Source organism: Crocodylus siamensis, chromosome 1 (assembly GCF_052110815.1).
Source record: "Crocodylus siamensis isolate JL-2025a chromosome 1, ASM5211081v1, whole genome shotgun sequence".
NCBI classification, from domain to species: Eukaryota; Metazoa; Chordata; order Crocodylia; family Crocodylidae; genus Crocodylus; species Crocodylus siamensis.
In genome coordinates, this window is record NC_143395.1 from 414,626,188 (window position 1) to 414,644,190 (window position 18,003).

The following is an 18,003-nucleotide window of genomic DNA, read 5'->3' on the forward strand; positions in this document are numbered from 1 at the left end:
TGCAGCGTCCTCGGTGTTCAAGTCCCCTTACTTGTCTACCTTGGGTCAGGGGCGGCAGTACTCACAAAATCCTCGTCATTTCCAGGCTCCGTTGCTGTGGCAGAGCTGATCCCCTGCTGCTGCTGCCCCATTTTCCCAGAAGAGATTACAGCCCTACAAGCTCCTTCACAAACCCCTTTCATAGCCCATCTATTCTAGTTACAACCAAAGCCCTATGGTTACAACCAAAGCCCTATGGATACAAGCCCATCTATTCTAGTTACAGCCAAAGCCCTATAGATACAAGCCCATCTATTCTAGTTACAGCCAAAGCCCTATGGATACAACCAAAGCCCTATGGATACAAGCCCATCTATTCTAGCTACAACCAAAGCCCTATAGATACAAGCCCATCTATTTTAGTTACAATCAAGGAAGGAAGTGTGGCCCAGTACCAGGGTGCTAACTTGGGGCAGTAGAAACTTTGGCTCAATTTGCTGGCACAGACTTGCTGGGGACAAGCCACTTAGCCCTTCTGGACCTCCAGTCCCCATGCATGTGTGATCTGGGGATAACAGCACGACCTTAGCACATAGGACTCCTGTGAAATGTTGGATATTTCGATAATGGGGGCCTGGGTACCACTGAACTCTCAGCCAGCTCTGCTTGCACACTCTTGGGAAGAGGAGCCCTTTTCTATTGACCCGACAACTGTCCGGCACTGCTATAGCACTCTATAAATAAGAGTTAAAACAGCCCTGTATGCGCTATAATATCGTTACGTGGCATGACGGCTGTTTCATAAATTGTACTTGGCACACAACATGGACCACCTTTTCTGCACTCTGCTTTCAAATCAAAGTCTGCCAGGATTTAGTCTAGTCTTCGAAACCAAGGGGCAGATTTGAAACCGCCACCCTTGAAAAATAATAATACTCCTTTTCTAAAAATGGCTCCTCCTTTCCCCATCAATGCATATTTTCTCTCTGTTGGTTACTAGGATGGGCAATATTCAGTACCAGTAACAGGTTTAAAAGTCCTGAGTCCTCAGATGCTAAGTGACACACTAAAGGAATGGGTCTGTCACTGGACATGTAACATTTGATGGCCCTTAGACACTGGTCTTTAATTTATGAAATATGTATTTATCTCTTCTCAGTACTTGAGTAGAAGAAATGTCAGGGTTTGTTTTTTGGGTTTTTTACCTTTGTTATTTATGCTTTTTTTCCTGCTTCAGAGGATAACAGTGGACCGATGGGATCCAATTTCCATTTAAGCCAAAACTCACTTATACTTATCTGGTAGTGTAAAGGAGTCTTAATATAAATTAACATTATGCCCATCATGCCCATGGAGGGATATTAGGAAAGAGGCTTAAAAAAAACCCAAAAACACTCTGTAAAATGTTTTTTAAAATGATCCTTTTTCATTTAATCTGTGTCATGTACAAAACACACAGGAATGCAGGCGAAAGGTTTTACTGGCTCTTGTCTGCAGTGCCTTGCCCAGCTCACTTGAAGCACATAGCATCTCAAACACATGCTGATGAAACCATTGTACCACACCACCGCAGTGTATATAAAGCCATGTCATATGAATAAATATTTGCATAGTGCCATGACTTGGCACAGCTCTTTAGAGATTTTGAAAGAGGGACGTGGCCCCTGCTTTGGAGGAGTTTCTGCTCGTAGCGGCCTGGTCTGCAATGTCTCAGGCACATGCCCAACTCTCTTCATGTGAGTAATCCCACTGAGGGGTCTTCTGAGGGGAAGGAGGGAAGTGAGCATAAAACTAAATGATAAACGCTGCCATCAAAAAGCAGTACGGGTGGCCTGAGGGCATCAGGAATAAAACTGAGAGCTTTGTGCTTCGGTGTTGCTGATTCAAAGCCAAACTAGGCTGGAGTGCCCAAAAGCCATTGCCATCTAAATGGCTGGTTGGCTTCACAGAAAGGAGTTTGGTGATCGCGGCTCACCCAAGAACGAAGACTTCACTTACAGATGCCAAGCATTAAATGTGCCCAACAGACGAATTCCCTCCTCTCTTCCAAAGGAGGGTTTAGGCAGAGTATGGGATGCAATCGATTTCCAGGTGAGCACTCATACTATTTTTTTTTAACCCACATAAAAATATATCTAAAGACTCAGAGAAAGTAGACAGCCTTTTCCAAACAACTCTTTGTGTCACAGAAAGCCACATAGAGTTGAAACCTGGAAAGGTGCTCAAATGATTATCCAAGTTAACCAAGGATCAAACCTGCCTTGGTATTATTAGCACCACAACCCTAAATCAAAGAGCTACACAGCCACCTGGCATATGCATTTACCAGGAAATGCAATCCAGATAATCTTTCTTTGGCAGTCCCCCATAGTCGAGGATGACTGTGTTAGTCATGTGTCTGAAGATGGCTGATGAGGCCTATCTGGGATCGACAGACTCTACTGCAGCTCGGACGGGTGTTTCCCTGGGGGGTGGGTGGTGCTGGGTTCTTGATTTGGTCCACAACGCGCTGTTTCTGCTGCTCCCGCTTTTCCAACTCCTGTTGTTGTTGTTGCTGTTGTGAGGTTTCAAAGTCGTGAGATCCTGCAGTAGACTCTTCCTCCATATGGGCCAGCGCTGAGCAATAGTCTCCCACACGTCGACATTGGATGTTGCATTTTTTTAAGTTGGCCTTGAGGAAGTCCCTGAATGGCTTTCTCTTCCCTCCTCTTCAACATGCACCTTGGCTGAGCTGGGAGAATAAAACTTGCTTTGGGAGTCTGGAGTCGGACTTCTGCATGACATGGCCAACCCAACGAAGTTGATGTTGGATGCTCATTGCCACAATACTCATGGGAAGGACACTAACCTTGGTGCATCTGTCTTCCCGCTGGATTCGGAGGATCCTCCACAGGCATCGTTGATGGTACTTCTCCAACAACGTTAGATGTCTCCTGTTCGTTGTCTATATGTTAGCTCTATACAGGGCGGGGGGGAAAAACTATGAGAAATGTTGAATCAAACTTCCTTCCCAGATTGAAATATTATTGTTACTGTTCATAGTGGTTAACTTGGATAATCATTTGAGCACCTTTCCAGGCTTCAACTCTATGTGTTTCCAGAAAGGGTCACAGTTCCTCATGATAGCCCCAATTCTGCCAGGCTACATTTAAACCACTGGTCCAGCTTGAAGACATTAATGAAACCACACGTTTATAGGTAAATTGCCAACATTTATAGATAAACTGCCAACTGCCTCTTCATTTGAGGGGCATCCATGCTATTTCATTGCAACCAGGCTAGCCCAAACCAAGTCCAGATTTACCTGAGAGCAGTGTGATACCAAGAACTTCCATATTTGGGTAATTATGAGCCTGATCCTGCAAAACACTGAAGCGTGAGTCTTGTGGAGTTGGGTGGGAATTAGACATCTTAAATGCTTTGCAGAATTGGGGGTCACGGGCCTGTCTACCCAGGGAGTTTATTCCAGATTAAAGTGAGGTGTGAATGTATGATTTTCCTAGCTATTCTTGAATCGCACCCTTTACAAATGCAATGTACACCTTCTGTAATCTCCTAGTCTCATCCTATCAACTGGTTTTCATTCAGCAATGTTCAGCCTTGAGTTTTGCCTCTGATCAGCCTATGTAATCAGCCTCTATCACCTACTTATTAGATTTTCAAACAAGCACCTCCATTCTTCTCCCATCCTTCTCTCCCTCACACTCCCGAAAAACAAACACAGATGTAATCCCTTCTCAAACATCGCAGTGAACATAACACCCACAAAAAAACTTGAGCACGGTAACACTGCTGTGCGCCGAGATCATTGCCTGTCACCCTGACCAGTGCCGTCTCTCTGTTTCTTTGTGCCCCCCTCAGCTATCTATAGCCTTTTCTCTGATACTTAGATCGGACGTTTGCTGGGACGGGGACTTATCTTTTTGCATAGCGACATTAGAAATAGTAATAATAATAATAATGTGCTTTGTCCCAAATTAAAACTGGAAAAAGTCACGCATTCTCCAATAAGTCTGTCTACGCAGTAAGCTAGGCAGATAACCCAGCTAGCATCTCCAATGAAGACCTGCCCTCTGTTCCTTTTATGGAGACCCCTTGGGGAAAAAAAGGCTGCTGATAATTAGGTCTGGAGAGGCATGCGTTTTTGGAGGACACCAGCCTGCAAGGAGGTTAGAAACACCTTGGGAGCCCCAGGCAGTCCAAGAGCTCGCCTTCATGTAAGGTGTGGACAAGCAACGTGAGACAGTCTGGGGAAAGTCGGTTACAGAATTTCCTTTTAAATGAATAACACGGCTACTCTTGACATGTTGGGTCTCAGGATCAGGGGGTTGGATACTGTAAATAGCCCCCCAAAATAGCAGCGACGTGGTATGAGGTAACCCTTGATAAAAGCATGATTGCATACAATTGCTGTTTCCCAAGTGGACCTCTAGGATATTCTTAACAAATGTACTTCAGATTGCAAAGTTTTGGTCCATTCATTGTTCACTGATCCTACCCCTTCTCATTTACCCTCCCCAAACCGGCTGTGACTCTGACAGCAAAATGGCCCGGTTATTATAGCAGCTTAAAGCCCTTTGTACTAATTTGTTCTGTATTCAGGGCTCTTAAATCCAGATTTGTCATGTTCAATAGTCAGCTGAGCTCCTTTTGAGGCATGCAATCATCCTAAATCCCTAACCACTGAGACTGGCATGAAAGGAAGAAATGAGAAGTCAGAAAGGCACTCCCCATTGATTAAAGGCAGATCACATAAACTGAGCCTCGTGGAAACCAAAGGCTGACGGTGCCTTTCAATAAAACAGGGATATACTTGACTTTCGCCTTGCAACTGTCAAATTTTAGATTCGTAACGTTAGCAGAAGAGCAGGAAAGCCGGTTTGACAGACTTGTCCGGAGCAACCCAACGAACAATATTGTTGCGCTTTATTTGGGCAGCCGCCCATGGAGCACAGCAAGTCCCCGTAATAGCCACCCTTGGCAATGGTAACGTGTAAGGTTTCCGGTGACAATACGAACGGCTTCTTTTTGCTAATCATTAACTTGTCATTTGAATAATATCATGCAAGTATAGCATAGGCTTGTCGCTGGGCGCCCTCGGACAAGGAGATCCTCAAAGACAAGATGCGGGGAAGGCACAAAGGACTAATGAACAGGATATCACGGGCGTTTGCTCTGTCTATGTGGCATTAAAATAAATAGACGCGTGGGTCTGTTAGACCGTGTTTTCTCCGTCTGGGCGGCGTTCAAACAAACAGAGGACCGCCAACGGAAGATAAAATAAGCACAAAAAAACACACCCAGCAGAAGTGAAAAGCCCCGCACGCCCAATCTTCCCGCGGGGAAATGGACTTCGAAGCTTTGCAAGAGCATCTAGACGTGACAACTGAAGCGACAGCCCGCTCGGCGCTTTCGGTGGCGGCAGCCACACGTCGGCGATTGCGCCCAGGCTTTTTTCCTGCCTTAAACCGCACCAGGGCGGGGAAAAGCCGAGCTCGTGGAAACGCCGCGGCCGAAACGAGGCGCAGAGTGCTCCTGCTCCGCTCCCCCCCCCCCCCCCCCGCAGCCGGTCCCTGCCCAGAGGGGTGCGCAGGGGGCGGGGCGGGCTCTGCAAGCGTGGGGGTCCCAGCCGCCTTGCCGGGGGGGGGGCAGTACCCCCGGGCTGGCTCTGTGCCGGCCGGGGCGGGAGGGGCAGGGGGAGGGGGCGCGGGGGGGGCGCTTTGTTACGCTAATGCCGCTGACATCACCGCGCGCATCCAAGCGCCCGCACCGCATATAAGCGCGGCCGCTGCGGCGCCGGCGCAGGCGGGCGAGCAGCTCCGCGACCTGCCGCGGCCGCGCACGCAGGTACCGGGCCGGGGGCCGGGGGGTCTTGGCACTGGTGGCAAGGTTGCTCCCCCCCCCCCCCGCGGTAGCTGAAGCCGCCCGAGGCTTCCCGCGCGGGAGCGGCTGGCGGGGCGCTGCCCCCCCCGGAGATGGAGGCAGGCACGGGGCTTTTTTTGCAAAAGTTGCTGCAAAAAAACCGGCAGGGGTTTGGCTGTCTTGGTTGGAGGGTATAGGCAGGGTTTGGGGGGGATGATTGCAAAGTTGCTGCTTCCCCCCCCCCTTGTTGCCCTTGTTGCAGGGGTTTGGGGGTGTTGGTTTAGGGATATAAGCAGGCAAGTTTGGGGGGGGGATGATTGCAAAGTTGCTGCTCCCCCCCCCTTGTTGCAGGGGTTTGGGGGGTGTTGGTTTAGGGATATAGGCAGGCAAGTTTGGGGGGGATGATTGCAAAGTTGCTGCTCCCCCCCTTGTTGCAGGGGTTTGGGGGGTGTTGGTTTAGGGATATAAGCAGGCAAGTTTGGGGGGGGGGATGATTGCAAAAGTTGCTGCTCCCCCGCGCCCACCTTGTTGCAGGGTTTTGGGGGGTGTTGGTTTAGGGATATAGGCAGGCAAGTTTGGGGGGGGATGATTGCAAAAGTTGCTGCTCCCCCCCTTGTTGCAGGGGTTTGGGGGTGTTGGTTTAGGGATATAGGCAGGCAAGTTTGGGGGGGATGATTGCAAAGTTGCTGCTCCCCCCCCCTTGTTGCAGGGGTTTGGGGGGTGTTGGTTTAGGGATATAAGCAGGCAAGTTTGGGGGGGGGGATGATTGCAAAAGTTGCTGCTCCCCCGTGCCCACCTTGTTGCAGGGTTTTGGGGGGGGTGTTGGTTTAGGGATATAGGCAGGCAAGTTTGGGGGGGGATGATTGCAAAGTTGCTGCTCCCCCCCCTTGTTGCAGGGGTTTGGGGGTGTTGGTTTGAGGATGTAAGCAGGCAAGATTTGGGGGTGGATGATTGCGAAGTTGCTGTTTTCCCCCTGCCCTTGTTGCAGGGTTTTGGGGGGTGTTGGTTTAGGGATATAGGCAGGCAGGTTTGGGGGCGGATGACTGCAAAGCTGCTGCTCCCCTGTGCCTTGTTGCAGGGTTTTGGGGGGTGTTGGTTTGAGGATGTAGGCAGGCAGGGTTTGGGGGGTGGATGTGATCTCTGTTGTGCCCGAAGATGCAAAGAACTTTGTTCCGACTCAGTTGGTTTAATAAAAGAGATCACCGCGACCCGACGAGCCTCATTTGCTCTTCTTCAAGGGCTGAAGAAAAGTCTCCAGGAGCAGCCTCAGTGCTGCAGAAACCCCTGCAAGTGCTAGCTGGGCACAGCTGACAGTGATGCCAGTCCACCTGGGCTCCTGGTGGATGGGGTCGGGGGGGGGCACTGCAAGGCAGGGATGGGGTCGGGGGGCACTGCAAGGCAGGGATGGGGTGGGGTGGGGGAGCACTGCAAGGCAGGGAGCCTGCCAGAGGGATGAGAGAGAGATCCAGAGTCTGCGGATGTGGGAGTGAGAGCCCCGGAGAAATGTAAGGATGCAAAAGCCGGGGTGCAGGGGAGGGGCCGTGCTTGACTCCCCCCGTTTGAATGGGGCAGTGACTGGAAATGCACCGGGAGGGAGGGAGGCAGCCCAGCCCCCTGCCCCTGGCTGCAGGGCTCTCCAGCCTTGCTGCGAGCTCCTCGCCGTCTCGGGGCGCGCGGCAGTGGGTGTGTGGGCTGCATAAGCCATTACCCCTCTCACCGCGGGGATCTCCCTCAAGTCTCTGGCTGGAGTTAATGGAGCGATCTATAGGACAGCGATGAATAAGGTGCTTTTCTTTTCCTCCTTCTGGGAAGCTGTGACGGGAGGGTTAGCCAAGGAAGAGACTGGGTTTTTCCTCTAAAGCCTGTTTAGGATCAGGTCCCAGGTTGGGGGTTTTTTTTTCCTCCTGTGGAGAGGGATTTGTGGAGCACATTGCCTACAGAAATCTGCTCTTAAACAACACAGGACTTGTAGGATCAACTGGATCTGGTCTATAAGGGACAACCAGGCACTTGCTGCTGGCTTGAACTGTGACCCCAGAGCCCTTCACCCGGGCAAGCGGCACGTCTGCTTGCGTGACTCCCTCCCTCCCTTATGAATTTAGGGGGGTGATTTGTAAGTATAAGCTCTTTTGGAGCGAGTCTGTGGAAAGGATCATGATCATGGAGGTGTCCCCAACTCCACTCCCAACCAGCCCTTGTCCCGCTGAAAGGAAACTTTTTAAAACAGCCCTAGATTTCCCCCTTCTGAAGAGCTGTAAAATTTGCAGCCCGGGGAACAAGAAGTGGGGAGAGTTTTAGCTGTGAACATGTCTCCGGTCTGTAAGGAAAGTTGACTCTGAAGTCTGTGTTGTTAAGTGCCGTCATGGGAGATAGATAAGGGGTCTAAAATAGCCCCCCTGCTAAGAGAGTGCATGGACAGCATTAAAGGGTGAAGGTTTCAAGTGTGCCCTTGTTTTTTTTTAAAAAAAAGATAAAAAGCACAGAAATATCTCCATGCGCGGATGCAAAGCGGTGGGGCTGGGATGCCTCGCTGCAAGATGCAGCAAGGCAAAATAAGAGGGACAGTGAAAAATTGGGTGAAATGGTGAGAGGCTTTTTTTGTCTCTGGCTTCAGGGCAGCCGGGATTTCGTGGGGGTAAAAGAGCAGCGACCCTGCTCCCTTGCCCTGCGCAGCCAGTGCCTGCAGAAGTGAAGTGCCCGGCAGATTGCAGAAAGCATGCTGGGGGAAACGCGTCCATCAAACAGCTCCCACAGGGCATTAAAAATAGTGAAGCCTGGAGGAGGGTTTCAAGCATGGGCACCTATTCGACCCCTTAAGAGCCAGAGCTTTCCTGTTAGTCAAGTGCAAGGCATCAGCCGAGTTTTCAGGAGTGCCTGGGGACGGCGGGTGCTTCCGTTTTGGGGTCTCGTATTTGAGACCCCTTAAATCCAGGCTGGGTTTTTGACTGAGACGCGGCAATTGCAGAATATAGGGGCCCTTCTAGGCATTTTCAGTTTAAGCTGGCTTTAGCCGCAGACTTGCTAGGTGCCTCTTGAAATCTCGGCCGTCGGTTTTAACCAGGGGCAGAATCTGGCCGTATCATGTGGCACGGCTGCGGGTCGCTGGAAATGAACAAGGAAGGAAAAGGCCCTTGGGGATGTCTTAAGAGTGAGCGAAGAGGTTCCCATTCATTTTCTTGGACGGACGCAGCGGGCAGGGCTAGCTCTTCTGTGAGGTTAGGGGAACATTGGTGAGACTTCAGGAGTCCTGTCCCTTGGGTGCTGAAAACCCCCCTTAAAGGAGGATTATTGAGATCTTTTGTCTCCTGCTGGCGGCTCCCCTGGGGCGGGCGTTTTGACGGTGTGTTTCCTCGGCATTACGGCCTCTTCCTTGAGCTCCAGGTGTTGGTGTATTTGGAGAGGAGCAAGAAGCAAAGTTAATGGGGTGAGAACGAAAGCAGAAGGGAAGGAACAAAACTCACTTGTTGTAACAGATGAGCCAGGCAGCCGCATCTGCAGGGCAAGGGCACCTCCGTTAGCCCATACACGTGCGTGTCATTCGTCTTCTCTGGAAGTGGGGTGGGTTTGTTTTAATCTTTAAACGAAAAGGAAGAGGGTTAGTGGAAGATCTTGGCCTCTACAAAACCAAAGAAGGATCTAAGATTTGCCTTTTTCCCCCCTCTTCCCAAGCAGATATACCAAACTTGTGGGGGGGGTAGAATTGCAACGGGGAATGAAGTCCTGCCATATGCAGGGTTAAATGGAAACACACAATCAGACCATAACTCAAACCCTAATTCAAGCCATACGGTTTGTCTGTCTGTTGACTATAAAGGTTGTATCAAGAGTTGGGGAGGGGGGGTTTGAACTTTTTTTATGATTCATAAACCACTCCTTGGGCAATCCGGACAGCGGATCGGAGGATTCGCGCGGCTCGGGCGCAAACGTTACCTTGTTCTTTCTCCCTGACTTTAGGCTCTTGTGCCCCCAGAAAAGGAGCGCCGTCTGAAACGCAAGGAAACCGGCTTTGGGGAAAGATTGGGAAGATCTTTTTTTTTTTTATTTTTTTAAAAATTTTTTTAAGAGTTGATTTCCTCCTGGACGAGGTGACTCTGGAAAGATGAAGCCGAGCCGACGTTTTTTGCTAGCAGCTTTTCTGTCTCTCATTTTGCAGCCGGGGATTTGCCATGGAATAAAATGGCTGTAAGTATTGCTCTTTCTCTTCCTCTGTTTGCACTGACACATTCTTGCTGCCGCGCGACAGTGGCCTATAGTTTCAAGCGCCGCGCTAATGACTGGCCGAGTCGCAATGGCTTTAAAAGACCGATCCTGCATTCCTTCGGCTACCCAAGCTCCCACTGATTCACGGGGTCGGTTTAACAATGCGTACACACTTCCTTTCCAAAAGGCACCTTCTTTGGGTCCTTGGTTTACACTGAAGGAAGAGCTGGTCCCAAACTCTAGCCATGTAATCCAGCTTTTACTACCTGCTTCTTCCATGCTGGGGGAAAGGACACAGATTTGTGAAGCCCTAGGTTAAGATAACGCTGCCAATCTTCAACCACAGGGGATGCTTGACAGAGAGCATGCTTTTTTGTGAGCCCTTTGCCCCTTCGGTTTTGGAGGGGAGAGCCCCGCTGTAAAGTCAGGATTGGGTTTCTCCCATTGTAGCAGCCCCGCACAGTTTGCAAACACACAGCCTAAGATCACTGCCCTATTCTGCTGCCTAAGCAAGCAAGCAATTAGTTGATTATTGCAAAACAAACAAGCAGGCCTCTAGATCACCCAGCTGGTTTCATCCTTTTCTGGGGTTGGGAAGGAGCTTTTGTTTTCATGTGGCTGAGAGTAAATCTTGTGGGTTAGTCCCAAATGATCTCCCCCCCACTTTTTTTTTTGTAGAAGCCCTGGCAAAAATAAAGCACAGTGTGATTGTTGTCAGGCAGCAAAATGTGTTTGGAAAGCGAGCTCTTTGAGGTGGGGAATCTCGTGGTTGGGCACTGGATTTGCACGGGGAAGATCTGGTTGCATTTCCCTCCCTCTGGGACTGAGAGCGAGTCGCTGCATCTCTGCATCCAACCTGGACAATGATGGAATAACCCCCTTGTCACCCGTCCCTTTGTCTCATCTATTGAGACAGCCTCTAACCAGAAGAGTTCACTGTCTCTTGCGATGTGTATTTATACCACCCACCAGTGTGGATTCCCAAGCCTCTTTGGGGGTTATTGTAAAAAAAACAATATGTAATAATTCAGGGGTGCAGCAATACATGTTTAATATTGAAGTGACATTTTTAAACTCATTCAATGGACCCGGGCTCACTGCTTACTATGGCCCTGATTCAGTTTAAAGCACAGGCTTCAGTAAGCAGTGAACCGGGGAGTGCTGGGCTGCACCCTTTGCTTTGGTGCTATTGCAAAGGTTGCCTAAGAAATGGCCTTTCAATTAGTGCCAAGAATGAGCCCTCGGAAAGACCATCCATCCACTTACTATAGCAAGACCTGCTGAAAGGACTGGAGGCAAAAGGGCTTTGAAATAGCTCTGCTGGGGGAAGAAAAGCCTGAAGCCCTGAAGTGGTTAAACTTTTACTTGATACTTGACAAGAGCAAGGGAAGGAATGGCTGTTCCCCCCACCAAGCGTGCCTCCTATCTGAAACGGAGTGTGGCAGATGAAAGTGCAGATTAAAGTGGCATTTGAAGTATGAACTACATCCAGATGCACCGCTGGGCCCCAGTCACACCTGCTTAAAACCGGGTAGATAGCTGCACTCACTGTCTGAGGGCACTTTTCATACCTGGAAGGCTGCCAGCTAGGATCGGATAAAGAACGATCTATATATTTTTTCCATTCGAGTTTAGTTTCTCTGCGCTTTCTCTTTTTTTCCCCTTTCCTCCTCTCTGCAGCTCTGGGCTGAGCGTTTCTCAGTTACACCAGCAAGCTCAGTGGAGTTACTCCTGATTTACACCCCGCCCCCTTATTGATAACATGGTATTTGGCTGAAGGGACTGTTTCTATAACTCACTGGGGTAAAATTCCCAGTCTGATCTTTGCCTGAATTGCGATTGCAGAGTGGACCCCTACGTTACATTGATTGCTGCTGCTTATTACTATTCCTGTAGCCCTGACACGATCGAGTCACAGCTGAGGACCCCGTTGTGCTGAGTGTTGCACAAGGGCCGAACAAAATGATCCTCCCTGCCCCAGGGAGCAGCCTGGGTATAAGACGAGAGGCCACAGATGGATGCAGACAGGGGAGCACCAGGGAACAATGAGATGATGTTCATCACATCAGTAACCGGCAGGGGTCATAGCACACCACGAACCGAAGGGCTGTCAAAGTTTTTTTTATGGTGTCCTGGCAAAGGAGAGTTTTGAGGAAGGCTTTGAAGGAGGATGAGGCGCCTTTGCAGATGTGCAGGGAGGGGAAAGGCACCTTGGGGGTGGAGAAAGCAGGAAGGAGCTGGTCTGCGAGCGCCAGACGTGGGCAGTGGAGACTGGCACAGTGGGGCTGGCTTGGCAATTTGGGTGTTGGTGGTGCATTTTGCTGGTAGACGGGACCAGAGAAGGGAAAGCGAATTGTGCCCTTTCAGTGCAGTCGTTGTTCAAGACATCTCTGTTACTTTGCTCTCCTCTTTCCATTCCCAAAGCACGAGGTGCAAGCAGGAGAACAGGACGGGGCAGTGGGGTGATTCGACAAGGGGTCGAGCCCTTGGGTTTTTGCTGGTCGCGACTCTGCGGAGCAGTTTTCTCCAGGCTCAGGATGTCTGGAGGCCCAGATCTTGTGAGCAGTTTGTCACATGAGAAACTGCGTTGCACGGAAATCCACCTCATGCCTGAGTCTTTACAGGACTGGGGCTTTACCTCTGGCAGGGGCTCCTCATCCCTGCAGGGGTTACACACCCGCGGGTAGAGGCTGTGGTTTTGAATTTGCAATCTCACGTAAGCTCTTTGGAGAGAGATCCCCCCCCCCCAGAAATGAGAGGTGTTGTGGGCACCATCCCAGTCCCATCACAGCTGCTGGTTTTGCCAGATGGTACCCGAAGGGTGGCCTGGCACCCCGTGCATGCAAACAGGTCCTGTTCTGCACAGCTTGTGGGGGTGCTTTGCAAGGGGGTGTGAGAATTGCCTAGAGAGTGATTATTTGACAGCTAAACAGGGAATCAAGCTACTGCTTGGTGATTAGGAGGAAAAAATGAGAGCTGCTGTTTTACAGGCGTAACACCCTGGATGCTCCCAGACACGTGGAAGTGCCCAGGATCTGCGACAAAGAGTAGGAAAACATCACTTGCCTTTCCTAAGGGTAACATTTACTCTTGGGTGGGAATTGAGTGTTGCCTAAGCCTCATATTGTGTGCCGGGAGATAACGTGTCACCCTCACTGTGATCTGTAGACCCCAACAGTAGCTCTTGGGGGGGGGAGAGGGGAGTTGCAGGTGAAACTCCCATAGAAATCAAAGCTAGCGAGAAGGACAGTAGATTCAGGCCCAGGTAATCACTTTGTGGTATAAGGATATGGGGCAAAACACCTACCTATCTTTAAGATGGACCCTGACACAGGAGTCAGGGCTGTGTCTCGTTGCAACATCCGAGGCCTGAATCCCAGGACCAGGAGGTCCCGTCTGGTCCCTGCAGGTTTGTCCGCATTGCAACCTCCCGCGCTTTCTCTTTGGGAGATCTGTCCTCCAGCTCTCCTCACTGGAGTGTCCCAGTATCTCAGATCTTGTGACATATTTAACATCTCGCTCCTTCGGGTCTCAGCCTGCTGAGTCCCTCCGACTCCTTCAAAACCCCCGGGATCAAATCCTGCCCCTGTCCAAGTCAGCTGCAAACCGTCCCCGTTGGTTTCCAGGATGTGTTGGCAGCAGACGGGTGGGCTTATTCCATTTATTGATGGCTCAAAATGTCTCTTCTGAGAGACGGCTTTGTCCTGCCTGTGCACAGACCCAGTTGTCCCTTTACTCTGGGAGAGATCGGGGGGAGAATACCGTGTGCGAGAGAGAGGAGGACCAGCAGGCGAGTTGCAAAGGAAAGGATCGGGCTTCTGCTTTGAAGCGTGCTCTTCTCCTTTTGCTCCCTGGCAGCTAAACCGACTTTGACAAAGCTACGTGAGCGCTCTGGCCTGTCTCTAAGGAGGTGAGTCAACTCACTGCTGGCACCGACTTCACTGGGAACTTGGACCCGCAGTGAGCGGACTCAAGCCCATTCAGGCCAGTGGCGAATTTGGCTCTGTATCTCAAAGCAAGCCTGGCTGGGTTTTTTTTAACGGCTTACTTTAAAGGGTCCCCATCCCCCCCACCGCCTTTATTTTAGCATTACTGCACAAACGCCCCTTTTCTGTTTGAAAAGGCTTGGGTGCTAATTCAACCACAGCAACAACGTACAAAGAGAGGCGTTTAATTCCTCACCACTTCCAGTCCTGAAGTCAAGGTTGGATATTGTTCTGAAAGAGCGGGTCTCACTCGCACGCAAATGATGGGCTTGATTAAATTATTGGGTGAGGTTCTTTGGCCTGTGGTAGGCAGGAGGTCAGACCAGATGATTACAGTGGTCCTATCAGGCCCTTATATGAACACAGTTTATGCATTTGGGTTTCTTTACCTGACATTTTTTTTTTTAAAGGTTGTCCAGTGCAAAATCTCTATTCTCTTACCATGACCGTGTGCTGCACGCAGCGCTGCCTCCCTCCCTCCGATGGCATTTTGCTTAGAGTTTGTTCTTTGGATTATACCTGAATTCCAAGTCTTGCACCCCCCCCCCCCACATACACATGTATCTGTGTATGTGTGTGGGAGTGTGCATGTGTGTGCATGGAGCCAATGAGGGGTGTGTGTACTATGTATGTATACACACATACATCATTGGCGCCATACACAAACATATATACATATACGTACATACATACATATATGTTTATATGCACATACACCATTGGTTCCATACACAGACAAACATACATACATATATGTGTAAGTATACATATATCTGTGTGCATGTGTATACATATATATATAAAATACATATGTATGTATATCTGTGTGTGTGTGTGTATATGTGTATATATGTATATGTGTATATATAATACATATGTATATCTGTGTGTGTATACATGTATATAAAATACATGTATGTATATCTGTGTGTATACTATATATAAAATACATATATGTATACACACACAGATATACATACATACATACATACATACATATGTATGTATATCTGTGTATATATACATATATATAAAATACGTGTGTGTGTGTATATATGTATATGTATGTGTATATATGTATATGTATATACAAAATACATATTTATGTATATCTCTGTGTGTGTGTGTGTGTGTGTGTGTGTGTATACATCAGTGTCTGAGAGGATCATGAGGGAGGTTGACCCCACCAGAAACTCCCCTTGACTTGAATGCTTTAAAAATAAAACCCCACGTCCAAGCATCACAGGATTGTATTCCAGGTCACCCCTGGAAAGCGTTTCCCTGAGCAAAAGCTTTTGGTTTGGTTTTAGTCAACAGTCTTGGCCATGGCCAAGCCACGGCTTCTCACCTTGTATCACACAAGTGGGGAAGGGGAAAACGTTTTCCAGGGGTGACCTGGGGTGGAATCGTGTGATGTTTTCAGGTGCTTTTTTTTTTTTTTCTTTAGACACATTGGACTCAGTCCTGAAGCATTCAAGTCAAGGCGGGGGGTTTCTGGTGGGGGTCAACCTCCCTCATGATCCTCTCACCCTCTCAGACACTGACTCAGTTCTTTTCGTTTCTGAAGTTCGTCTAGATTTGAACTAGACCCTTATGTGTGATGTGAGCCTTCACAGCCCTTACACATCTGAACAGTCCTTTCTTGTGCAGGCGGTGCCTGGGTTTGCTGGATCAGGCTGATTCCGCCCGGTAGATTAAATACTGCAGCTCATTCATATTTTCAAATGAATTTATTAACTGTCTGAGATAATTGAAAGAGTCAACAAGTGTCATGATGATGAATGCATCAGCCTTGCTTGTGCTTAGGTTTATGGTTTTCGGTCTGTTTGATACCCCTGCTGTCGTGTATCCTCTCTCTGGAAGGTGCGGCTGGGTTGTCACGGGGGCTACTAAGAATCAAACTTAGGTGAGGACTATACACAAGCTAATTCACAGCCAAGAGAGACCAGGCCTGGACCGTCAGGGGCACAGACTAGATGACCTCATGGGTCCCTTGCATTCCTGATCTGTGATTTATAAATCTGCATTTCACTCCTTGAAAGCAACTCCAATAAAGATGAGTTTTCTTTTCCATTTCCATTACCCTCTTCATTTGCCTCCTGATGCTCGGAGATGTTTCCAATTATAAATTCTCGTAAGCCCCGGCACGAAGCTCAGGCCTGAGAGATGTTCAGAAGATCCATTTCTGCATCCTGCGTTTTATTCACTATTGGCTCCCCAGAGCACGGCTGGCTCAATGAGAAACAGCAATTGCCACCAATTACCGAATTCCTCTGCTTAAATTTCGAATGCACCCCCCTTTCTTTTTTCTGACTTCACTGTAAATCCTTCGCCTTCGGTCTCCTTCCATGAATCCATTTTCTTATCCCCTGCAAAGTTGCTCTAGAGTCTAGAAGATCTCATCCATAAAAGTCGCTCTCGATATATGCAAGAGTCTTTGCAGCACATTTTGCTTTGATATTGCTGTTCATAATAACACTCCTCCCTGCTCCATTAACATTGACCCAAGCTGTGATGGTTTCCAGCCACCTTTCCCTCCTGGGTCTTCCTGGCTGCAGTGTTTTCTTTCTCCAAATGTCTTCAATTTCTCCTGGCTTGAGCCATGAAACATCCCAGCTTCCTCCGCTAACACACACCTTGCCTTATTCCCTGCTGTCACTGTAGTTGCTCATTCAGCTCCTTCCCTGCCTATGATCATTTCCCATGCTGTAGAATTGGAGTCTTGCTGTGGCCAGGATGGTCCAGGAAATGTCTGAGGGGCAAGGATGTTGAGTGGCATCTTTGGGAGAGGTGTTGGATAACTTAGACCTGAGGAAGGGCATGTGATGCCTAGAAGCTGGTCCAATAGTTCTCCCACCTATACGATTGGTCCAGGCAAAGATACCACTAAACTTCCTTGCCCCTGTGATAGTCTCAGTGCATCTGTGGCGCTGCCCATATTTCAGCAGTCTTCTTTCATGGTCTTCTGTTTTCACAGCCCTATCGCACAACAGTCCCAGCCTGAGCATCCTTGTTCCTCACCCACCCACGTGCTCCTCAGATGATTCCAGTCCTCTGTATCTGGCTTCTCTAGGGGTAACGGGGCAATCCTTCGTTACCCAGAGCCCAACTAACGAGGCAATATCACTTGAGCAGCCCCGTCGATGTCTATTCATTTGCTGTTCCCCTAGCAGCCCCCATCTTTGGGGCCTGATTCTCATGCTGGCATGGGCCACTTGCCCGACTAGCTCTTCAGTGGGTCCCTGAGAGGTGCCAATGCATTTTCAGGATCAGATTTCCAGCCTAGTCGCTGAACTTAAGCCACAAGGAGATGGCTGTCTCCTGAAGGCCTGCTTTTCTGATCTATGGAGCAGCTCTCATTGGCTTCACTTCTCCCTGTCTCAGTTTTACACAGGCCAGCTCCTCCTCAGCAGGTGTCCAGACACCTACAATGAGGAGATGCAATATCTTCTCAGCTGCCAAGCTGGGATGAAAGGGCAAAAGGACTGGACAAGCACCTAGCTGGGGTCGTCTGACCCCAGCGCTCTTTCCAGGCCAGGGCAGGGGGTCGGACTCGATGAGCTACTGAGGTCCTTTCCGACCCTAACATCTATGAGTCTCTGAAAAAATGCGGCGTGTACATGTGCCCACTGAGTACCAAGTTGTGTCAGCCTGTACTAATCGAGTCCCATCTCACTCAGCATGACACAGAGCTGGCAGGGAGTGCTTCCTCTGCCCAGCCCATGATGGCGACCGTCATATAGCTCCAGATACACAAGAGGAGACCTCGAGGGAGAAAGCTTGGTCATGAAGAGCAGGGGAAAGACCGAGCAGGCGTTTCTGCAGCGTGCTTTGCTTAGCGCTTGCCTTTGAAAGCCAGAAGCTGCAACCAATGCAGGATGTCTGACCCTCATTAGCAGAGGCTCTCGGCTCCTAGCAATCCAATCTATCTGCACCGCACTCTTAAATGGAAGGACAGAGATCTTTCACCCCCGTT

The 18,003-nt window shown here is 49.4% G+C and overlaps 1 protein-coding gene across 4 annotated transcripts in view; it reads left to right on the forward strand.

The window, feature by feature from the left end:
* The first annotated feature begins 5,685 nt into the window (after positions 1-5,685).
* The window catches only part of WNT11 (Wnt family member 11), a 35,797-nt gene continuing 23,479 nt past the window's right edge, over positions 5,686-18,003 (forward strand). For 2 of the 4 annotated variants that reach the window (XM_090030746.1, XM_090030750.1), the window contains exons 1-2: positions 5,690-5,826; positions 9,796-10,023. In XM_090030746.1, coding sequence (XP_089886872.1) covers positions 9,941-10,023 — 83 coding nt within the window. In that variant the 5' untranslated portion in view covers positions 5,690-5,826; positions 9,796-9,940. Of the gene's footprint in view, positions 5,827-7,359; positions 7,626-9,795; positions 10,024-18,003 lie in introns of those variants that run through there. The other 2 variants (XM_090030749.1, XM_090030747.1) reach the window with 2 other exon arrangements.